Source organism: Acanthopagrus latus, chromosome 2 (genome assembly GCF_904848185.1).
Source record: "Acanthopagrus latus isolate v.2019 chromosome 2, fAcaLat1.1, whole genome shotgun sequence".
NCBI classification, from domain to species: Eukaryota; Metazoa; Chordata; class Actinopteri; order Spariformes; family Sparidae; genus Acanthopagrus; species Acanthopagrus latus.
Window position 1 is genome coordinate 26,535,772 of NC_051040.1, and position 24,210 is coordinate 26,559,981.

At 42.6% G+C, this 24,210-nt stretch overlaps 3 protein-coding genes across 4 annotated transcripts in view; 2 read left to right on the forward strand and 1 right to left on the reverse strand.

The window, feature by feature from the left end:
• Positions 1 to 4,021: 4,021 nt before the first annotated feature.
• LOC119013082 (cardiomyopathy-associated protein 5-like) lies at positions 4,022 to 11,655 on the reverse strand. The gene is made up of 5 exons (XM_037087442.1): positions 10,785 to 11,655; positions 10,028 to 10,070; positions 9,707 to 9,790; positions 9,292 to 9,537; positions 4,022 to 7,846 (listed from the first exon to the last, which is right to left on the reverse strand). Exons 1-5 carry the CDS (start codon positions 11,199 to 11,201, stop codon positions 7,305 to 7,307), a joined length of 1,332 nt encoding a protein of 443 aa, XP_036943337.1. The 5' UTR covers positions 11,202 to 11,655; the 3' UTR covers positions 4,022 to 7,304.
• Positions 11,656 to 13,669: 2,014 nt separating this feature from the next.
• On the forward strand, positions 13,670 to 22,323 carry LOC119009370 (thrombopoietin-like). Of its 2 annotated transcripts, XM_037080575.1 has the most exons (5): positions 13,670 to 13,840; positions 14,384 to 14,517; positions 14,714 to 14,800; positions 19,244 to 19,408; positions 20,238 to 22,323. In XM_037080575.1, the coding sequence occupies exons 1-5, from the start codon at positions 13,828 to 13,830 to the stop codon at positions 20,397 to 20,399; spliced, it is 561 nt and encodes a 186-aa protein (XP_036936470.1). In that variant the 5' UTR covers positions 13,670 to 13,827; the 3' UTR covers positions 20,400 to 22,323. The 2 variants fall into 2 exon arrangements, with proteins under 2 accessions (XP_036936470.1, XP_036936460.1); XM_037080565.1 differs by lacking the exon at positions 13,670 to 13,840 and having other exon boundaries at positions 14,225 to 14,517.
• An 888-nt stretch (positions 22,324 to 23,211) lies between these two features.
• The window catches only part of zgc:153039 (uncharacterized protein LOC767698 homolog), a 65,332-nt gene continuing 64,333 nt past the window's right edge, over positions 23,212 to 24,210 (forward strand). The window contains exon 1 of the mRNA XM_037074739.1: positions 23,212 to 23,823. Within this exon, the coding sequence (XP_036930634.1) occupies positions 23,604 to 23,823 (220 nt within the window). The 5' untranslated portion in view covers positions 23,212 to 23,603. The remainder of the gene's footprint in view (positions 23,824 to 24,210) is intronic.

Here is a 24,210-nt window from a genome sequence, read left to right on the forward strand (position 1 = left end):
CTCAAGTCAGTCTACACCCATGAGGTGAAACTCCACAGAGTGTGAATCTCCACATCATGTACACTAAGGAATGTGTAAGCGTGTGTGCGTGTCTGGCTGCACCGTCTATTTTTTCAAGTGGGTTTGGAGCAGGGACCTAAGTGACTTAACAGAAACAAATGAAAATAGTTGGAATACCTCAATACAACCCGTTTCAATTTGTCCTGGCGCTCTGCGAGCCTCTGTCCTCTTTTAGACCTCAAACTGTTTCTTTTGGCTTCTCCCGCAGCCTACCTGGACATGTCCACTTAAAATCCCATTTTTTGGGACGCAGTTACATTTCTGCGGATACAGGTGCCAAAACTGTTAATCTGGAGTCTTATAAAACTCGCCGTGTCCACTCCTTAGCTTAACAACAGCAACAAGTGAAATTTATTAGGGACTATTTAGATCTGGGAACTGTTCCCATATAACAAAACAGCAGTTGAGCAACAATCCAGCTCCTCATAGCAGTCCCTTAGGGGCCAGAACAAAAGCTCTGCGGTTCAAGTTTACATTGCTGTAGTGGTGCTCACGGGCAGGCCAATTTATTTCAGAGAGTTCAGCAAAGGTCAGGCTTATTATATGGCTGAGATGTTTGGAATAAAAAAGTGACTGACTGGGGATTTTTTTTTTTTCTGATAATATAGAATTACTACGGCCGTGGTCTGTGGTTTGTTAGAAAGCCTGATGCAGACAACTCTTGTTGCTTTGTTTGTTTCCCATTAAAGTTCACAAAGTCAGACTCCACTAAGGCATGCAAACACCTCTGCTCTTCCTTTTCTCTCAATGAAATTTCACAGTGGCCTACTTAGTCCGCAGATTGGCTTCTGATCACACCCATGAGACCCTGGACACTGTGTTTTCACACTAAAAGAACCACATACACAATTTTTTAAAAAAAGTGCCTTAAGGGATAGGCTTTGTGGCAAAAGTCCAGGCCAAGGTGCGAGCGCAAGGTGTTATTTTAATGCATGTGTCACATTATGTGGCCTGTGGGAGCCACTTCCATCCGGGTGTGGAGATTGACGCGCCACCCACCCCACCTCCAGCGGCAATGGGAGTCGATGATGGCCTGTTTGCACTTCATCATAGGGTGATAAACGACACTATTCTTCTGCGCTGCACACGGTGATTCATTAAGCAGACTGGATAGTAAATTGTCTATTGGAGCTAACAAAAACCCCGTCCATCCATTGCCCCACTGGGAATAATGACGGCAGCGTTTTTTTGTTTTTGTGTATTGGAGGCGTCCAGTGCATGTTAAGAAACTCTGGGAGGGCTCCAAACCCTTATTTCTTTTTAAGACAGTGTATTTGATTACTATGATACCTGCACACAAGGTCGTTATACAATCGGCCACCCGTACCGTTCAGTTAAGGAATCCACGGATCTCCACGGATGATGTTTTTTTTTTTCCTGGTGAAATCTGACTGGGATCGATGCCAACGTGAAGTTCTTTAAGATGCATATCCGTGCCGAATTCAAGATTATTCCTTTATGATTTGGTTCGAAATCATTATGAATCTCGCTGGTTAACGTTATGCCTGGAGTGGCTGGAGAATAAAAATGAGTGAGGATAAATCCCGAAGTCGTCTTTAACAAGCCAGAAACAACACGATCCCCCCCAAAACAGAAAAAAAACCATTGCGCGTGGACTGTAAGACTCTGTGCAAGAAGTACGAAGCTGACTCAATGGACTCAATTAGAAGCAGACGCAATGTTTTTTTCCCCTCTCTCTCCTTTTTTAAAAATAATATCGCGTCTCAGTCCAGGAAACTCTCCGAGGACAACGCAATGATAGATATGAAACACTGCTGGCATGCAAGGAAGAAACATGCAGCAACAGATTCGCAGAGACCCAAATGTAACGTATTTAAAAGGATATTACCGAAATGTTTGTGTGTGTGTGTGTGTGTGTGTGTGTGTGTGTTGTGGTCAAGCTGCAAATCCTTTATAATGGTGTAATGGCTGGGCTGGATGGATACACACATGGAGACTCCGCTCTCCATCACCGCGCTGTGTATTTGCTGTGGTTTGTCAGACTACCCCCCCTCTGTCTGACTACACACACACACACACACACACACACACACACACACACACACACACACACACACACACACACACACACACACAGGGGGACTCGCTTCCTGTTTGCTGGTAGGACTGGGAGGTGTGACTGTTCAGCCAGTGAGCTATGATAGCCTGGCAGATGTGCATCTCTCTCTCTCTCTCTCTCTCTCTCTCTCTCTCTCTCTCTCTCTCTCTCTCTCTCTCACACACACACACACACACACACACACACACACCACCTGTTCCTCATCACATGGGGGCTTGCTGCAGTGACCAGCACGACAACGCTGGATAAATAGTAGTATGATTTGCTATTAAAAACAGAAAAAACACTTTTCAAGCACACATAAGACTGTAAATCACCTTCTAAGAGCATTTGAGGACTTATTTGGCCATTTGAAAACCAATACGGTTACTGGAAAGGAACCCAATTATTTCTGACTAATGTTTAGATAAGCAGTGATACCACACACACACACGCACACACTGAAATGGAGCATTTCCCGTCGCATTCCTAACGTGTGTGCGCACGTCACGTTATCCAATCGCGGACAGACATCTGAAGGTGGTCACTCATCCAGAGATGCAGGACGCAAGAAAAACAATCAGCGTCCAGAGAGCTGAACCACCAGAGGAGCTGCGTCCAACAGTATCACCGGCAGCAGTGCGCAGGATGTGGCCTGCCTCAGAGCGCATGGCTGCGGCTGACAGAGACACAAAACAGGAGGCGCACGATGCTTTAACAGCCACTGTTGTTATGCTGATGCCGATAATGATGGTAATAAGAGGCGGCCCCGCTCAGTTGTAAAGCTAATTTTGCGCTCCTGCCGCCAGCGGAAAAAGGGCAAATGGGCCTTTTCCCTCACTCAATATGCAAATTGGAGATGTCTTGCAGAGTTGATGTTTATTCATACAAACGGAATCAATTTGCAGACACAGTCGAAACTTCTGAGGGAAGAGAAAAATAGGACCGATGTCTCCTCTCGCCGTGACTATTTCCAAAAGTTGGGATCCATGATGGAGAGCGTGTGACAGTAATTACTGGAGGCAATTAGCGGGCAGACGTCACCTCCAAATGTTCTGACCATGTTTGTTAGCCGGGTGTTGGGTTTATTTTGACACCTCGGAGAGAGAGGATCTCTGCTTAGAGGGCGAGGGCCTCCATCAGTTGCTTCCAACAAATAGAAAAAGATGGAGAGGAGGTCAAGACATTCAACAGCAAAATAAACTTAGGTTTAAGAGAAGTACATATATCAAATAGTTCCATACCAGTACCAAAATAGGCCTGATATAACTGATATACTAGTTTATTTATCTAGGCTATTATGATGTTACATTAACCATTATGTACTGTGTAGTTATATATTGTGGATAGCTCAATCAGTGGTAGGAAAATAATTCGGATCCTTTTTAGAGTAAAAGTAGAAATACTCTATTACATAACAAAGTCATTATCAGATAAATGTTTTTAAAGAATGAAAATATGTACCAGTTATTGAGTAGAGTGGCTCCTGTCAGTGTTTTATTATTGTATGATATATTATTGGAGAGTGACTACTGATATATTAAAGTGTAAGCAGTATTTAACTGATGTCGTTGACCAAGCTGAGCTGATCATGACTACCCTACTGTGAGTGTGCAGCTGGTACACTTGGTTAGCTCCTCATACTTTCAGCAGGCAATCTCTAAGCAGAAATAGTGAACATTGTGAAATAACATGGTTTCCCTCTGAAATGTAGAAAAGAAAGACTATTGTGTTGCACAAAAGGCAAATACTCAAATAAAGTAGCAAAGCTTCAACATTTAAGTACAGTACTTAAGTATATGCACTTAGTTACATTCCACCATTGTGTATATGAATCTGCAAAGTGACAAGTAAACATTGCTGTCAAAGAGACAAAAATTCCCTTTGAACTGTAGTGGACAGAGGAAATGCCAGATTATTTCTAACAACTTTCGACAATTAAAAGTACTTTACATAAGACATAACACACAACATGAAAGAGCAAACATACATGGTGCGTGCACTCCTTTCTGTTTACAATCCAACAAAATGTCACATTTAATGGCCTATAGCCAGTCACAGAAGACCTTTAGATGTAGGAAAAGTCCAGGTGTTGTTCAAATTGACACTTCGGTGCACACAGATTTACACAACTTTAAACTAAGTTCACATCCATTCAATAGCCTGTACACACACAAGATTAAAATGAAAAGATAAAAAAACACGCTAAAATAGAATAAGACTGATTGAAAGTCAAGTGAGTAGGATTTAGGTTACATTCAGATGACACCAGGTGGTGCGGCTAAATGTGGGGGTGTCACTCCATAGTCCGTGTGTGTGAGGTGCTGGGAACCCCCACAGATCAGTTTGCAGAAAGGTGAAGCTGTTATGTTTTTATGCTCCTAGCATGTTGGACCTACTAGTGATCGTTTGTCCTCACTGACGGACACAAAATAACAGTAAACAATCAGGATGAGGAAGATCATTATTGTGTGTTTTAAATTGGGGCAGAAAAACAAACCAAGTGGTCACAATTGAAACGCCACGCCACCACACAAAAATGACAGTTGTTTTCCATCTGTGGCGTTTGGCCATGATAAATAACATGCCGAGCTACTGACCCGTTCTGATCTTCGTCTGATCTGTCGTCATGCCCCCGCCACAGTAGGTAAAGCATGCAGGTCCGACATTGATCGTCGGCATCCACAGAAGTGTTTTAAACTGGTGCACAATGCCAAACCGAGTGAATACACATGACACACGATGTTACAATCCACTGTGGTTTCTCCCGTTCATGCAGTCAGTTTATGTGATTGGCCGCCACACAAGACGCCGGGCTAACCTTCGGTGTTGGTTTCGTTTTGTATGCCGCAGCCGGTTGCATTTCTTTCTCGGAGCCCCGTGCGCTTACACTGCACTGCCTGATTTGATGTGAAACCAGCCGCTAAATACACAAAAGTCCCTCTCTACAGTCATTGTTTGGTTTGTCCTTTCTGAGCTTCTGTTGAATCATGGGGGTTTGACATGGTGAACTCTGTGATGAGGATCCACTCCCTCTACAGTTATAAAAGGCTCAGTTTGGGGTCACGAAAACACAAATCTTAGTTTCAGGTAATTAGACACTAATTAAGATATATGAACGAATATCATAAACAGTTTCTGCCAATATGTTCTCCTAAACCCTACACACTTGACCTTAAAGAAGTGCAATAAGAGTATGGTACAGGGCAATATATGAACAAATAACTTGAAGAAGAATTGAAGAAATAGTTTTACTTAATTATAGCACTTGAGTAAATGTACTTAGTTACATTCCACCACTGCACCTTGCCATACAGTTCATGCACAGAAAGCCAGACTACATACAGTAGACGCTGCCAAATACTCACACATGGCACAACGCATTTCAAGTCTTATCCATCCTTCCTGGCAAACTCCCCCCCCTCTCTCGTCTCCCTTTGAAATCTGCATCACGCCTCTCTCATTTCTGTTTACAAGAGTCAAATTGCTTCCACACACTTTGTCCGTAATAGATCTGCAGAGAGAGCTCGTGCCAGGAGCGGTCACGGCACACGCATTTTTTACCGGCGTGGTAAATACCCCGACCGTTAAACATCAACACACAGTCATCCTGATGAGTGGTCTGAGAGGCGACAGTCTAACAAGCCTCTCTTTGACTCATCGCCTATTACTGAGTCTGACCTGCTGCTTAACTGATTTCGAGCATACACAAAATGAATGATGCTCAATGGAAAATTGGACCAGCTCCACTGCTACTCGTCCTCTAAAGTGCCCCTGCAGTGCATGGACTGATTGATGCTTGTTTCAAATGCAAGGATTTTTTTTTTTTTGTCTCACAATAGCATTTTCAGTTTGGGTGGTCTGACTAAATACTTGGTGATTACACCTTCCAACAAGAAAATATAGTTTTTGAAAAACAGGAAATAAAGTGGGACAGGAGTGAATTCTTTAGTGGGGCCTGCATTACTTAATCATAAGTCACAGGGTCACAGGGTCATAGGGAGAATATGGCAAGAACATCCGACATGCCAAGTATAAATAGTCCTCGGCACCAGTGGTTCTTCAAATGGGGCTTGGAGCCCTGGGGATCAAGGAAAAAATGAGGAAAAATTTTCTTTTGCCAAAATCGCTCTGATTGAATCTGGGCATAACACACAAAACCAGGGGTGTGGAGCTAAAAGCCAATAAAGGAGAAACAGAAGAGAAGGTCTTAGTAGGAGAGAAAACACTAAGCAAACAGAGATATTAAAACATACATTTGTTTTCAACCTCTGACCAATAAAATTGCATCTCTGTGTCTGTTCAAAGACCACCATTGTGACTCTATCACTTGACTGTAATCTCATCGTTTTAAATGTAAAACAGTGGTTTCTGCAACTCAATACTGCCTTAAAACAAGTTCTCTGATGGTGTGACTTGAGCCAGTTGATCTATTCAGAGCTTCTTGGCATGAAAGCTGATGGGAATCCCTCTCTCAACTCATTTCTTTTTCTTTTTTTTTTTTTTTACCAGGTCATCACCTGCTGTCTTTAATTCATGCATGCTGTTTTCTCTTTCTCCCTCTCTGTTCTCCGTGTCTCTGTTGCCCCCTTTGAAGTCTTAGGGAGTCCTGTGGTTTTCAAAGGGTCAGGAAAGGGCAGCCCTACTGTCCTATCGAAAGGCAGGCCGCGGGACAACCGTATGTTACCACCTGTCCTTACTGCTCTGTGTCAACACGGCCGGTGTGACTGTACTCACACCTCGTCCTCTCGCCCCCTGTCGCTTGTACATTGTTCCCTCTTGCTCACACGTTCAGCGAAATGCGGCTGTGCAAACGCACACACTCAGGATAGTGCTCATGCCCACATACACACATGCAGGAGCATGTGCACTACTACTGTAGGACCCCTACTGTCTGACAACCATTTCACAGAGACAAATCAAGCTGCCCTGCTGTTGAAAGCCCACCCTTTCCTCACACTTCACATTACAGAGGACCCTTTCTGGTCCGATCCCAAACCAGCGGGGGTTGTTTGGTTGAGAGAAAGGGCTGTGTCCTGTGGAGAGAGTCAATTGCAGGTCCAGGGTCACACAGAGAGTGGAGAGAGGCAGCCAGAAGTCATCCAAGATGAAAAATTAGCCTTTCAAATGACAGCCAAAGATCAAACCACTCTGAGGAGCAGTAGGTGTGTTTCAGTAGCTCTTCTTATTCAGCCCCAGTTTCCTGTCCTGCTTGCCCAGAGGGAACCATCCCAGGAATTCCCAGATCTGGAAGGGAAGCTAAGGTGGAGCTGGATGATCCGAAACTGGACACCAGGCCTGAGTCTGAGTCTGACACAGCCAGCTCCTCAAACTTCTGTATCACTTTCCTCACTGACTGGAAGGTAATCTCCCTGCGCCACCCACCTCCGCCACTGTCACAAGAGACCCTGTAGGCTGAGTCCTTACTAAGGAACACATGGGGAGGAGGGGGAAGGCTGCAGCGCAGCCTCAGGTGGCCCTGGCCCAGGCCCAGAGCTGGGAGGACTCCAGCAGCTTCGAAGCGGGTTGGCAGCGTGGCGAGATGCTCCTGGGTCAGAGGGTTATGGAAGCTCAGCGTGCCCCCACCAATATTAAGGAAGACCCCAAGGGTTTTGATCTGAGGCGGGACACTGCAGAGCGGCTCCTGGCTCCCATCATACACCGCAAAAAAAAATAGGCCGTGCCTACCGAGCCACCAACCATCCGGACCATCCAACGATCTCACACCTGAAATAGACACAAGAGTGGTGTTTCATACTCACTGCACACATCTATGGATTTGCATTCATTCATACAGCCCTTCTCTGGTTCTCCATCCACATACTCTTCAAAAACCAATGGCAGAGCTGAGAGGCAAAGTGCCAAATTGTAGCAGCACCGTGTTTCCATTTGAAATCTTCTCACACACCAATGAAACAGTCATCGGCAAACAATTGGGGTTATAATTCTTATATTTTATTCTATTAAGCCAACAAGTTGACCACTGGCAGATTATTATCTTTAGCCATGCATGCGGCATAGCTCTAGGGATATAAACATCTGTCGGTTAGTTGGTCAACCATTATGCTTTATACTGAAATATCTCAGCTGTGGCGTACCATTGCGTTTTTCATCCTCTGGATCAACTGTAATCACTTTGGTGATCCCTTAAATACCAGAGTGGTCAAAACTGCAATTTTACCAAATATCTGATGACATTCCCTCCACCTGTTTTTTTTTGTTTTGTTTTGTTCTGTGGCAGCATGCTAACACCCTAGACTAAGATACTGGTAAACAGTAAACATAGCAATAATCATCGTGTGAAAGTTGTTATTGTGAGCATGTTAGCATACTGACATTAATTTGTTTTTGTTTTGCTCCAAAAAATTTAAACTGTGATCAGAGACCCAACGTTTGACAGACTCTAATTTCTTTCTCACCATTTGCAGGTCCTAGCTGCTAATGTTGTCGTTTCCTCACTAATTATAGGAATTAACAGTCTAAAGAACTTTCTCCGTATTTGCTTGCGGTTGCAGTAACATGGCGGTGCAGCCCCAGGGTGTCAGGTCCCTTGCACTTTACTTTGATGGTTGAGGGTTTTAATGACAGCAGATCTGAAATATCGCCGTGTCTGAGGCAGCTGGTGATGTGGATCATCATTTTGAGTGACAGAATGCAGAAATGGATATGACACTGCCAATGTGGACGGGGACATCAGTAATAAATTAAAATCAAATGAGTGCTATATATAATATTTTCTTTTAAACCTTTATAGGACATGTAGAGGCATCAAAGTTATTCAAAGATGGCTTTTTGTTGTTAGAAAATATTTTTTAAAGCACTGAAGTTGTGATTCTGCACAACTTCACTAACTATTTACACAAATAAAAACACTGTCTTGAGTCATGCCTAAGAAATCAAAAGTTAAACATTAGTTGCAGATATTAGGACAGCTTATTTCAGTGATTTGATAACACTAGGCACTTTGTCAGTGCTGCTTAACCAATCATAAGCGGTCTGTCAATGGTCTTGCCACTTGGTGGCACTGTGAACATAGTGGCTGGCGACGTGTGCTTTTAAATTTGAGTGTGGGCCCGAACAAGTACAGTCTTGCTGACTAACACTGAGTGTTTCTGGAAGCAATAAGTTCGCTGGCATGGAACCAACCTCAACAAACTCAAGAGAGTTCTTACCGATCCTGTAGACAGAGCTGTTGCAGACATCCACCTCCCAGTAATACTGTCCCCGAGCAATGACAACATCAGCGCAGACCTCAGGGAGGGCCAGCGTCACCCCGGGGTCAGAGGTCAACAGTCTCCTGAGCTTGTTGTCTGGAGGTGGGACAGGAGGACTCTCTCCTTGGTAGGTGATTGTGAGTGAGGAGTTAGAAAGATGGAGGGATGGAGGGACAGTTGAAGGGTCCAGAAGGAAACGTATTCCTAAGACAGACCAGAAGTCAACAGAGGATGTAAAACAGAGCATTTCTGGGCTTTTTTGTTAGAAATAAAAAAAAATATCACTAATGTTTTACTCATAAACTCATAAACTTACATCATAATCTTAAATCATTTTATTTATGCATTCAAACCACCAAATAGAACTTCTGACCATAGACGGACTGCTCCATCTCCCCCTCACATAGGTCTACAACGCCCTCCGCTGGGACTTTTGAGGAACTGGCAGCAATGGAGTCTATTGGGGAAAGTTTACACAATTCTGAAGGCTCCCCTGTTTACAATATCACACACACACACACACACACACACACACACACACACACACACACACACACACACACACACACAACAATAACAACAACATATACATATACATATACATATATATATACACACATTTATACATATACAATATATGTATGTATGTATTTCTAGAAACTGGCTGGGCCTTTAAATACATAACCATACTCACCATGTGCTTTCATGTCACCTTTGTCCCGGCAGTACATGTCCCCCTAAATAAAGTGACAGTATGGGATGGACTTTACATAGAATTAAATTAAGATCAAAATATTTTAAAAAATGTATCTGCATTTTGGTTTGCATAATGATTAAATAATACTAAGAATCGATAATTACATTACAATACAATTATGGGAACAGCCTTCCCCCTTATTTTGGTTTCATTGGTGATGATGATCCTGGGCTTAAAAGAATAGCAGACATTTTGGGATAAACATTATTTGCTCCAGTATTTCATATCTGTCCATGACTTATGAGGCTACAGTCAAGCTGTAATTAGCTTAGCTTAGCATAAAGACTGAAAACAGAGGGAAAGCGTTAGCTCAGCTCTGTCCAAAGGTACCACACAGCCACCCTGCAGCACAACACACAGTACTGAGATAATTACTGTTATTATTTGCTGCTAATGCTCGTTGCTATTTATTACAGTCAAAAACAATACAAAACAACAAATCACTTGTCACATTTGTACATTTCTTTTAGACACTTAAGTCTTGCTGCACCTCAATTAGATATACCTATCATCTCCAAATGTACTTACTACGTTTCATGATCTAATTCTTACTTTTTAACATTCATTCAAATTATTTATTGTTTTTATTATTATTATTCTTTTTTAAATCAACCCTTTAAATGCAAAGCTTGAATCTTTCAGTCACATTTGAATCTTTCCCCACTCCTCGCTCTCCTTAGTTTGGATCCCTCACCTGCACATGTTGGAGGTGATCTTCAGATGCTCCCCCCCTGGCGCCTGTCTCCATGCTGACACATGCTGGAGCCAGGGTAGGATGTCGTGGGAGACAGGAGGTGGCAGATGACCAGTTCCAGCATGGCAGCTCTACAGGATGTCGGCAGCCCGGGCACAGCACAGAGCAGACAGGTGGACCGGCACTACGGTGATGTGGCTGACCTGAACTTGCTCTCCCTCCAGCCGCAATGCAGTGACTACACATGGTGTGAGAGCACGGCAGGATCAGGACTATGTCATACTCCTGGTTGCAAGCTGGGCAGTGCGAGAGCTGCGGCGCACAATCTTTCTCCTCATCTAGCTCTCTGCTAGATTTCCCTGTTTCAACATCCAGAAGCTTCTGCTTTCTCCGAGGATAGGAAGTCCTTCCTGACATTGCAGAGAATCAAATAAATTCCATTGCTTCTTTCTCTGTTCCTGTCTGGTGAAGAAAGTCAGGAAAGGAAATCTGTCCATACCTTAAAATTCCAGTTTTGCTTCACAATTAAGGCCCAACAACATGAAAAAAAGAAAATCACTCTGGGGACGCAAGGCCTCAGTCAGCAAAAAGCAGCATCAACAATCCATCCTCCAACAAAAGAAGAAGCAGTGTCTCTTTTTGCTTGAAAATCAAACAGATGTTCCAGTTGGTGGAGATGTCCCACCATGGCAAATGTGACAAGGTTGACTCTTCTCTGATGCACCAAATTGATGGGATATAAAGAGCATTTCGGATCAAATATCAGGAAATCCTCCAGTTGGGCCATTCTCTCTGTCGGCCAGCCGACGGCTGAGGGTGAAAGAGGCAGAATGGCCTCAGAGCAGATAAAAGACAGAGGGAGCGAGGGAGCCTTTTAAGAGGTGCTCAGTGCTTGGCGTTACCATGGTGATGGCTCTTCCCGTAGAGACGCACAGCCGCGAGATAATATGCAGCATGGACCCCTTGTGCACACACACACACACACACACACACACACACACACACACACACACACACACACACACACACACACATGCACATCTAAATGTTAACAAAGAGCTCATTAATGCCACATCCATGAGCCAAACCACCTACAAAACCTTTGTGACAGCGGTGTGTATATAAAATCACATATCACAGGCTTTTAAATACTGTGAATGAAAAAAAACAAAAACTAAGAGAAGAAAACTTTGAAGCAACATTTGGTTGTTTGCTAAGAAAGCACCATTCAAAACTGACAGCTTATATAAAAGAGGATTAGCCGCGGCGCGGTCTTGCACAATGTGATTTCAATCTGGCACGATTTTTCTACGTCATTAGAATTCCCAGGAAATACAAGTATGCCTTCACCGCATTTCCCAATAAGATAACGTGGAGATCTGCCTTGGCCTGTTATCTCAGGGCTGGTTTCACCCCCATCTGATCCTGACATAAACAAAAGGAAGCACTGCACTCTAAATATGGAACCGTTGGTATTTAAAGTTCAACTTTGAATCTGGATAAATGAAACCAGCCTTAAAGCTTATCTATCTATTCTCATCTATTTTTACTTAAGAGACCATTGTGCAATGAGATCACACCGGCTGAGGGACCCGTCACCATGTTCAGGTTCCGACACATGAGTGCTCAGCAGTACTGACGACCTTGTAACATGAGAGCAGACCCAAGCTGGCCTTTATTTTGATACCAACTAAATACCTGTAAAGTTTAATGTCTGTATCTTACACACTCCACAGATTCAGGGCAGACAGACAGGCAGACAGGCATATGAACACCGGGCCCCTGCTTCTGGCCCCGTCGCTCAGACCATGCCGTCTTGGAACTGTGTTAGTCCCTGCAACATTAGTAATCTCAAGGACCCCAAGGAAGAACTTAGCGGCTAAAGAGCCAGTTGTTCCGTCAGAAGTTGGTCAAGTGCAAAGTGGAGCTAACAGGAAAGGGAGTATTGGACTTAAACTTATGAGTTGACGGATACAAACACTCTAATTGAATGATTATCATGTCATCATGTCGCTCCCTAACATTAACTAATTGTTCATCACACAGTGATGAAATAACACACTGGGGATAAAATGTAAATTTTCTGCTTTCCATTTGTTCTGCTGCCCATAGTAGCCAAATGAACACGTAGTGCAGCTTAAAATATACAACACTGAAGCAGTATGTACCCTTTTCCTTCATAGAATAATGTTCTTACTGCCGCTTCTATCCACATGTTGGTCTGTCCTCCAGTTTTTCCTAGATTACCAGGTTATTTTAAAAGTCACAACAGGTTCTGCTCATGTTAGTCATGACTTACTGTTGAACTGCCAAATCAAACTTGCTTCCAGTGGTGACTAACAGACAGTGTTTGAAGAGGAGCTGATAGCATCGGTGTGTTGTTCTACACTTCTGTCTTGCCAAGTGCTGGAATATAGATAGTCCCCTCTTCTTTATGTATCCATGATTGGCAGTATTATTTGTAATGTTATTTGTAACAGTCGTAGTAATAATAATGTGGTAGTAGAATAGAATCATATTAGTGCTTTTGTTACTGCACAGCCCATCTCCCATGATTTGAACAGATGTGTGACAGAAATCCAACGGATAAAAACTCAGCTAACTCAACAAAAACATGATGACAGTGAGTGGTGCGTGTCTGTATCATCATGTTTTAACTGGGTTAGCACTGTCTGGGTCTACGCGGTGCCTCTCTTCTCTTTGTTTGCATTGACGATTTGGAGTCAAACATTAACTTTGGGCTAAATCAAATATAAAGCCTGCTGGCTCAAAAAGTCCCGGTTTCTTGCGAACACACGTCTCTCTAGCCACACCAGCATATTGATCCGCTGCCATACTAAGTAGCTCAATAGCGTTCTCACCAGACCTGGGACCTGTGACTTCAGTTCACCTGAGATTAATGTACGAAAAAAAAGGCAATTTCTTGTGGATACCGAAGGGCATTTTTGAGCGTGTTCTGAGCTCATTTTTATGACGTGGAATGGAAGAAGGATGCAGGTTGACAGACCACAGCTGAGGGACACCATGCACCCAGGGACGGGTTATGGCTTATAGCAGTAAGTCAAATGCTTGGACTCGTGTCCTGTATCAAAACTCCTGTTTACAAAGTGGTGGATCTGGTGTCACTGTGGTTTATGTATGCTTGCATTGGTGTAAATATGTTGCTTGATGTCAAACAAGATGTAACGTATGTGATGTTTATACTTAGACTAAGGCTCTGTTTGACTCATTCAGTAGTAGGCACACACTCTTTGTGACCGCCCCAAAAGGTGAATGCCGACACTTGATCCGTGACGTAAAAACATTTAATTCATTCATTACCAACTTGCTCAACCAGAGGTGTTCACACATTTCACATTCTGAGTGGGCAGAGGAAGTACTTGTCGGGGCAAAACGCATGGGTGGGATTCTGGCAAGAATTCAAAGACTACATGGGAAGAAGTAACAGCTGAGATGGAAAGCTGTTGATTCCATGATGCAGGATCTGGAGCATGGACAAAAAAAAAGTGGAGGGGGATATAAGCTCCTCTTTGCTGCAGCTACTGCAGCACAAGGGAGCTAGATGGCAACTCATTCATCTCCGCTGTGTGGTCCTCCAGGGCTCCTGCTGCTGCTGATAGGAGTGATCACCTCCCATCTCCCTGAAGTCCAGGCAGCACCCATTGACTTTTGGTGCTACTCTCTAAACAGGAGAGTTATGGCGAACATGATTGAGGAGCTGAAGGACAACATGGTGAGAAATTGCACTGATTCATTATTATCAATTAGTGTGAAGTCAGTATGAGAACAATCTTTACCTTGGGGGGAAAAAAAAAACTAAACTTTTTTTAAGGGGCAAATACAAAAAGAAAGTTGAATCTTTAGTGACTGGGTCTGAATTTTCTTGCTGTGCATGCATGTCTGTGACAAAACTGTGCTTGTGTACTCAGGCAGGTTGCGTGGGTTCGGATACGCTGTCCTCTCCTGTGCAGCTACCAAAAGTTGGACTGAGCATGGCAGAATGGGAAAACAAAACTGTGAGTAATACCAAACCTGACTGAAGCACGTACATGCACCATCCATGACACAAATGCACCAAAATGCACAAACGTGAGGGTGTTTGCCTTTTCTCTTCTTCCTCTTCTTCCTCTTCTTCCTCTTCTTCAAGGTTCACTTACATATCAGTGAATAAAGAAAACCGTGCATTAAGAGGGTGGGCTTTTTTATTAAGTGCTTTGATAGCGTAAGAATATGCCGCTTTGGATGCTGGTCTACACATAGCAGCACGTTGCTGAGGAAAGCAAAACATGTCACTTCTTATCTTTCATCAAAAAGATTGATGGTTACAACAAAGAAAGGATCATTCATCACTTTGTCACAGTTTGCATGTGAATGAAAACATAAAACCATGCTCTAAGCATTGATTTAATTATGCATGTTGAAGCCAAAAGTGATACATCAATCGGGAATGAATGTTTTTTGGCAACATCTGCAAACACTTTAACAGTTGCTATCCAATGTAGCACGTAGCACTTGTGGTCATGCGGCACGAAGTGCACGGCATAGAATTTGGCTGATGTTTTGGATAAAATTTTAAATCGATAAAATGTGTAATTAGGAGTTGATTTAAGAGGAGGCAGTTTCATAAAAGTGAACACTTTGTTGGCTGTCATCCTAATCCAGCCGCTCATGTGAGATTTTTTTCACCTTGTTTTTTGCGCTGCAAACCAGCATACAAACAACCCTGGTAGGACTGGGTTGTTTGCATGTCGCATATTGCGTGCGGTCTTGTCAATGTGCAACCTTTCGTCGCTGATCGTATAGTGTGCAAACTACAGTGACTGCAAGAGTCTGGAATACAAGACTAATTTGTGTAGTCTTAGCAAAAGCGCGATCTGAAGACTTTAAAAGTCATGTTGTGTGGCCAAGGCAAGGCAAGTTTATTTGTATAGCACAATTCAGACACAAGGCAACTCAAACACAAGTTTTTCCAAATCCTGCCAAGACGTAAGTCCTTTTATCCTGGATATACTCTGAAGGTGAGAGCAGGCTGACTTGTCTCAGTGTGGCTGCTGAAAATTCAGGTCTGAGTCCATGATTACACCGAGGTTTCTGGCTTGATTTGTAGTTTTCAGCCTTACAGACTGAAGCTGAGCAGAGACTGTTAGTCGTTCTTCCTTGGCTCCAAAAACAGTTATTTTGGTCTTATGATTGATTTGTTCAATGCTTCTACTTAGTGGTTGTGTGGGATTATAGTCCCCTGGTGATATGGTTATGTACATTTTTTAGGCATTGCAGTTCTTTGAACTAAGTGCTAATTTCAGCATGTTGCAATAACAATGCAAACCGTTTGAGTTGAGCGTGAATGTCATTAGTTTTGGTTCATAAAAAAAAAAGTATAAAAAAAAAAAAAAAGACAAATGATGACAACTCAAACATGATTACAGTTCATCCTGAGGGAATCTGAAGCAAATGTCATTACAATTTATCCTGCAGTATTCAAGACACTTAAAACAACGATCACCGTGGTGGAGTCATTCTCTCAGGGACCACGTAACGAAATTTCTCGGCAATCCATGTTACAGTTGTTGCGATATTTCAGTTTGCGTTAGACCTACCGACTGACCAGAAAACGTTTCCCTGCATATCGTTAACGCGGTAAGGTAAAGTGAGGAGTCTTTGTTACATGTAAGTGTATGAAATGGAAACTAAAACTAAAACACACCACTTTGATGAAATCCCTGGTAATTTTCCAACAGTGCCCAACCTTCAGTGGGTACATGCCAAGTCATAACCATTGTACAAAACTAATCTTTTTATCCTCAGTCACATTTCCTGATAATTCCATGCTCTCACGGGTGGCTGGAGCATATCACACTTTATGCTTGCAGTTGTGTAACACTACTCGATGAATGGATTTCACTGGAATTTGTGCCCATGCCAGTTCACACTGGGGCTTAAATAACACTACTCACTGAATGGATTTTAGTGGAAATGGACAACAGCCAAGATTCATGACACTCGAACAGAATGTAAACAGGTGGAAGTTGGCTTGGAGGACACCGTCAGTCATACAAACACGTTCACGAGTTACAACGAGTTGTTAACAGATATCACCCTGGTTCTCGGCCGCCTTCATCGGCTCCCAGAAAATCATTCATTTTGCAATCATTTTTGAAATTTGTAATCTACATGATCTAACACCCCCAGACTTTGCAGGACTATTGAGTGCCAATTTGTCCTCTTCCAGTCTGATCTGATTGGGGCCTGTTATGTGTTCCCCATTCACATTTCAAACCCCCGAGTTGGTGGTGCTTCTTCCGGTGCAAAGGCAGCAGCAAAATTTTGGTGTGTCCTTCCCGGATTTTTTAAAGCAGCAGCTAAAAATGCAGGTTAGCCTTCACATATATTCTCCTGGCTCTGCTTCACTTTGACTTCAGTTCTGGTCTCTCTGGTAATGGTGTGCAAGTACAGTATGTATTGAACAAAACAAAAAAAAAAAGAAAAAAAGAAAAATAATTATTAGACTGTCAAATCAGTGCATTGAAAATTGAATGAGGTTTGTTATCCTTTAATCAGTAACACATTGCATTGTCATGTTAATGAAATCACTGTTAAAATGAAACCAGTATTCTCTCTTTGGTTATCACGATGTGGTGACTCAAACTTCAAATCTGTTTTCAATTTGGCAATATTGCTCCCATTTTTAAGACATGACCGCACCATGACTCTATTGTCGGTCTATCACAATGATGGGAAAACAGAAGGTGGACCCAAAAGCAGACACGCAGGAGGCAGGATGGAGGGTGGGTGAGCTTTATTTAGCCAAAGCTGAACACCAAAACATCAAAAGTTCAAATCAAAGTGCAAGAACAATTCAAAATCCCCCCAAAAAACCCCAAAACAAACAAAAATAAAAACCATACCACCGGGGAACAGGAGACAGGGGAGGAAACACAGGATAGCTCGGGGGAGACATCACACAAACAACGACTGGACAAACAGTGCAGTGAGGACAAAGAATACATACACAGACACTAACAACAAGATGAAGAACAAGTGAGGTGAGAGGGGAGGGAAGAGGACAGGTGAGTGGAGCTGCAGGTGAGAGGAGTCTGGCTGATGAGCAGAACGCTGACAGATAGAGTTAGACCAACACGCAACCAGAAGGGAGGGGAAAGCACGGAGGGAAGAACACAGGAGACACTGAAAGGACACAAGGAGGCATGGAATCAAAACGCTGGACACAACAAGAAGACGCAGACTCCCCAATCATGACACGGTCATTGTGTCCAGATAGAAACAGCTCTATCAACCAACTATCAGATGGACTGTTGTGAAATTTTGTACAGGCATGTATAGTTTGCAGGGGGGGTGTTTACATTTGTGGTTCAGAGAGAAATAACTCCACAACTAGTGGATCACTTGCCATGAAATTTACATCAGATGTTCAGTGTCCCTTCATGAATATGACTCAGGTGATCGTCTGACTTTTTCCTCTAGTGCCACGTACATTCCTTTTTCTAAGTTTTTTTTTTAATATATGTAGCCCAAAATCACAATCACATTGCCTCAGTGGGCTCTACAATCTGTAGCGTGAGCAACATCCGCTGTCCTCAGATCCTCGATTTGACTGTGGAAAAACTTGCCACATTGAAAAAAAAAAAACCTTTAACAGGGGAAAAAAAACCCACAAAAATGTAAGAGACCTCAGGAGGAGCCACAGAGGAGGGATCCCTCTCCCAGGACAAACAGAAATGCAATAGTTTTCAAGTTGCATTAACAGAATATCTAATACAAGTAAATTATATAATATATGTGAAGAGTGTGGAGCCAGCAGGACGAGCAGGGAGGCCGACGTTTCAGTTATATTATTATATAATGTATGTCAACATCTAGTGTATACACTGACACAAACTGGCACGGAAGAAAAGCCCCACCAGCAGCACCCTGAGGTCACCTTTTCCGTCCTTTATGGAAATATCGCGACGATTAATGGATGGATTTCTGTGAAATTTGTTACATGTTTTCATGGCTCGTGGAGGATGAGTTGTAATGTCTTTCATCTACTGACTTTGCATCTGGCGCAATCATCCGGTCAAAAGTTCAGTTTGTCCAATACTTCGGTTTGTGACCAAATACGGAAAAAACAAATGACATTCACATTAGCCTCAGCTGTACTTTATGTTTAGTGCTCACAAGCTAATGTTTGCATGCTCACACAGTGACCCAACATAGTGGTATACAGAGGTTATCCCTACTAAACCTCAACATGATAGTCATCATTGCGAGCATGTTAACATCTAGCCCACTTACAACCTCACAGAGGCATGGCATGTAGACTCTTGTTAATGAAATAACTGAACTGCAACAAAATGCTAATAATTTATATATGTGCTGAAATACTTAGAATACATGTTTAACCAGTCCATTTCATTTCCACGGCAACATTGTGACAGCTTGTGTCTGCATTTGTCCAGATTCAGCAGAAGCGCTCAGAGGTGATCAGGTCGCTCGAGATGTTTCGAGACGGAGTGCATGGGGCGAAGAATCAGACCACAGTGGAGTGTCAAACCCGGCTGTTGGAGCAACTGGGAACGGGAATCGCAAATTATCTGCTTATCGTCAAAAGGCTTCAGCTACAGGTGATGCACCTGGATGTGAATATTTTACATTGCTAAACATATTATGCATTAGACACAATAACGAATCCATGAAAAAACTGGGTATGATTATACTGAACTACGTTGAATAAATAAATAATGATAATTAGATAAATAAAAGAGCAGTGAATCATGTTGGATAAACAGTGAGACATTGGTCATATTAACAAAACTACATTTCAGGATGGAAATCATCAAGAATTTGGCAATTCATCTCCTGTTTGGACTTACTGTCACTACGATTATACTCATTAAAGTGACCACAAGAAACTTTTAACTGTTTATGAGACAATCTCCTGATTCCTATGATGATTATAAATGACCTGTAACAGCGATAGAGACCATCAGTGAAACAGGCTGCTGTTCTAATCTAGTCATTATTAGTGCCTGTGCTTGGGTCCAATCATATAGAGCATATATATAAAACACATATAGATACATTTCCTCATTGCGATCCATCCTCTCTCTGTCACTCGCTTCCAAAAGAATGCACAAGCCACCGGCATGCACTCACAAAGTTCTTAACAACAGCAGGCGCTCGTGTCTTTTCGCTTTTGTCAAAAGGGGGTCTGCTAGAATCAACAAAACCTGAAGGTTCCTCGCAGTCGCTTTGAGCATAAGCCAACTTAGACACCTCTGAGCTTTCAGCACATTTTGTGCCCTGTAAAGGAAACAAATGTGGCAAAGAAAGAACGTAAACTAACACCATAGACATGCTATGCTATTAGTACGGATCGCTTCCTGAAAAATTGTTTGTCAAATGTTGTCAAACCCCATAGTTTATATTAATTTTATTCTGCTTACTTTTCAGAATGACACAGGGACACCATCTCATTCTGTAGTCCAGAGCAGCAGCCAAACCAGCCTGAACAAAGTGCTGGACATGTTCGGACTGTTGCTCAAGGGGAAGCTGGAGTACCTCGCTATTGACCTCCAAGACAGTGTCTGCAAAGTGGAACATGGGACAACCTAAATACTCACGGAGCTTCTGGCTGATTCAAACAAATTGAAAGTAGCTTCACTGCTGCAGCTTCGCTGCTGAGCTGTGCTGCTGAGCTGTGCTGCTGAGCTGTGTTCCCTCAGAACTGATCTGAGGTGCAACAGGATAGGAGGAGGAGAGGAACAGCACAAGAACTGACAAGGTACTCCACGCTGATGAAGGTTCGAGAAGAAAGGGATGGAGGAGGATTTGCAGATAGAACACGATGATGGACGAAAAGACCTGTGGCTGCTTGTTATCTGGAAAAGAGGATGGATAAGGCCAACTATCAGTGAAGGTTTTGAAGGTCAAGGACGGTAGCAATAACTTGGAGTTGATTGTCATTAAAAACCCACCCACGAGGATTACGTTTAGCTCGTGAAAGGGTAGTAAGGACATTAAAAATAAAAGTCCACACTGAAATGAACTCTGAGGAGTTTTTTTTTCAGTGTGTTAGCATCTTATTAAGCAGTTTCACCAACTCAAAAGTTCAATTTCCTCGGCTCAAACATAACTGCCGTAGAGCTAAGTAAGTATTCAACCATCCATCAAGACTTAAGGTCTAGACTCTACAGTGATACTGGGAGCTTTGTGAGGCTGTACCTAGGCTCAGCGTCGCTTTGAGCAAAATGGTAATGTCAGTCTGCCAGCATGCTCATGGTCAGTAGGTATGATGTTTACCGTATCAACGGTATTTGTTTTATGTATTAGAAGGCTAATATCTGCTCATTAGCACTTAACACAGAATCCAACTGAGGCTGATGGGAAGGTCATTCATTTAGCAGATTTTAAGTCAAGTAAAGGCAAGTTTAAATGTTGACCTCATCACAGCACCAGAGAAAGAGATAAAGGCGCACTATGCAGAATTTGTTGGTTGCTCTTTGTAAACATGCCATTCAAAATTGGCCCCTCCTCCTTGTGCTGATTGACAGGGAGTACTTGAGCAGTACTTTTGAGTGTTTCCCTGAATCGTATAGCATTAAGGGATCGTCAGACAGGGTCATGGCCACCCTTAGAGCCATGTGAATAGCGTGGTTAGACAAAGAGATATGACAGTTCATGTGAACCAATTCATTTGTCATTCTTGGGACTTAAGTGAAGGAGTTCACAATGATAGCAATGTCATTCAAAATAAACAGTATAATCACATGATAAAGGGATTAATGAAGTCAGCAGCTGTCTCCTAAAGAAATATTGAACAACTGAGTGCAAGAAAAAGTTCACAAATAAAACTCTAGGATATTTGAAGTTGCGTTATCTTGGTTTTATGTGATGCCCCCCTGCATTTGTTTGTTTCCATGCAAGTAAATGTGATTGTGTTATGATCACCACTTTCTAAAGCACACTCCTTATACCAGTGCCGAGATGAGCTTAGTTTGGCAGTGTACTTTGCTGGTCCCGTCTTGCAATGTGTAATCAAAGCTGTAACCGTAGCGCCCTCTGTGGGTGCTGGATAAGAGGTGCTCCATGTTGGGCTCAGTCAGTTGCCTTCATGTAACCAGGAAAACAGGAGTCTCTTCTCTTTTCTGTGTCACACTGTGGAAGACTGGCAAATGTAACTCTGCACTTTTTAAAGCCCAGGCCACCAAAAAAAAACTTCGATAATGACACTATTTAGATCCCCCCCCCCAAAAAAAGGGAAACGGTTGTTTGCTGCAACTAAGTCAGTCAGTATATGTTTAAGTTGAACATATCTCAGTTGAGGAAATATCTGTTTATTATCCAAAGATGTTGTAATGTTTGCATGTATATATGTCTGTATGCACACACAGTTTATTTGTATGCATTACTTTTATAGATATTGTACTTTTTGTGATATTTTAATATATGTATATAATATATATATGATTGCTGCTGCATTTCGTAAAAAGTGTGTAATTCTTGCTAAATCACTGAAGTGTCCAGAAAAGAGGTTCTCTGCTAGTCATTTTTGAGACTAAAAAAAAAAAAAAAAAAACTCTGCTAGTCAGACTCTGTAATGTGTTGTTGTGTTATTTATTTGCTGGGCAGGACTTTAAACTATTTGGGAGCGTAATGGACCAGCCATGACAGACTGTTGAACTTTAATAACTAGTATTAAACCAGTCATAACTTTCAAAATAAAAGCCTCAATGGTGAACTTTTTTTTTTTTTTGCATCATTATTTGAAAACACAGAAATGAAAGAAGAGAAAAACATGTTTGTTTCAGCCCAACATTTGTGTTCCATAACAGTGCAGGCCATAGGTATATATGTCTATGGTGCAGGCGGTTATGTTTCTGATTTGATGCAGCTTCCACCTGCAGGTGGCCGGAAGAATGCAGCGCTCTGATTGGGGCAGCCACCCTGATCATGTGACCGAAAGCAACAGGCTGGAAGCTGGAGAAAAACACAGGAAGATCCAGAGTTAAGAGCTTCGTGAAGTTAGACATGGGCAGGTAGGACACAACCGGAAACGGAAGAATTTATCTTTCAAACAACAATACAATTACATATTTCCCTCGTAGTTTAGTAGCACTGGCTCTTGTTAAATGATCCTGACTCACCTGACACCAAGAAATAGCACTTAGTGTTGTTGTAGTTTGATAGATGTTTGAATGACGCCACCATTCATTTTCTTTCCTAGCTTATGGCACGATTCAGTTGATTATGATACGTATAGTACAGTAGGATACGCATATTATGGCAAGAAGAACGACTGAATTTTGCGTTTAGTATGTAGTCCTGTTGAAATGTCGTCTTGAAGTCTGTGTATTTCATTATGGCATACGTCACCAACGTCGCCTTAGCGCGGCAGTAAGCTTTTATTTTGAAAGCTTGACCGGAAATTGTAGCTGTGATTGAAGGGGGTTAAGGTTAACGTGCTGTAAAGCGTCACATGATATTCCTCTATTCAGTAGTTTTACTGGGGAATTATCCAGATCTCCTGTGGCAGGACATGGGCTACCTGTGAGGGTTAGTGACCCCTTTTTAACATCATGTCTGCGGACATTTTTATGTCCAAGTTTATTACGCTGGTTTGAACTGCTCTCACGAAAGCACTTACCTACTCCGCTATGTAGCTAGGCAGGCAGTCGGCAACAGACGGGAGGCGTCACTGTCTTCTGATAAAACCTCTGGAAACATTCATTTGTACTATATTTAAGGAGCAAGCCGGAGTTTGCAGTTATTCCAGCCACTCTGTGAAGTTGTGAAGCTTGTGCGGAGGCAAGTTTCACTATGACAGAGCGGACTCCTCTTCTCCACTACCGCCTCTCCGCCAGCGTCAATGAGTCCGAGCAGCGGTCACCACCGGCCGGGCAGGCCCCGGAGCAGCATCCGGGCAGCCCCAGGCAGAGGTCCGGACACCAGCGGCAACCGAAGAAACTCTCCATCTTCTTCGGTGTGGTCATCCCCACCTTGCTGTCGATGTTCAGCGTGGTGCTGTTCCTCAGAATAGGTGAGTGCCGATGGTAGTAAAATCCAAAATGAAATCACTGCATACGGTTTTTTCCGACGTCTGAATTAGAGAGGTACACCAAAGCCCATTCAAAATTGTGAGATGTTAACGCACAGCTAATCACTGAAGGTTCACAGTGTATAATATAACGTTAGGGTTGTTTTATAGGAGCCACCGGTGAATTCGGTTTGCAAGCAAGTCATCAAATAGTTGTTTCATTAATAGCAACTCGATAAGAAATCCCCAGTCTGCTTTTATCTGAATAACTTTTTAGGCCCAGTTCAACAAGTTGATTTTTTTTTTTTTTTTGTTTGTTTTTTTTTTACTGAATTGAAGTTGTGCTTAATGACATTCAGACTGATATGATAAATCCGCTGAAAGGTCTGG

Bases quoted from the DNA above. Each gene is read 5' to 3' on its own strand.
- LOC119013082 (XM_037087442.1), bottom strand. From the start codon at position 11,201: ATGTCAGGAAGGACTTCCTATCCTCGGAGAAAGCAGAAGCTTCTGGAT. The intron at 10,071-10,784 runs GTGAGGGATCCA...CACTTTATTTAG, and splicing joins ATCACCTCCAACATGTGCAG to GGGGACATGTACTGCCGGGA. The intron at 9,791-10,027 runs GTGAGTATGGTT...TTTCCCCAATAG, and splicing joins AGGTGACATGAAAGCACATG to ACTCCATTGCTGCCAGTTCC.
- LOC119009370 (XM_037080565.1), top strand. From the start codon at position 14,347: ATGGCAACTCATTCATCTCCGCTGTGTGGTCCTCCAGGGCTCCTGCTG. The intron at 14,518-14,713 runs GTGAGAAATTGC...TTGTGTACTCAG, and splicing joins AGGAGCTGAAGGACAACATG to GCAGGTTGCGTGGGTTCGGA. The intron at 19,409-20,237 runs GTGATGCACCTG...CTTACTTTTCAG, and splicing joins TCAAAAGGCTTCAGCTACAG to AATGACACAGGGACACCATC.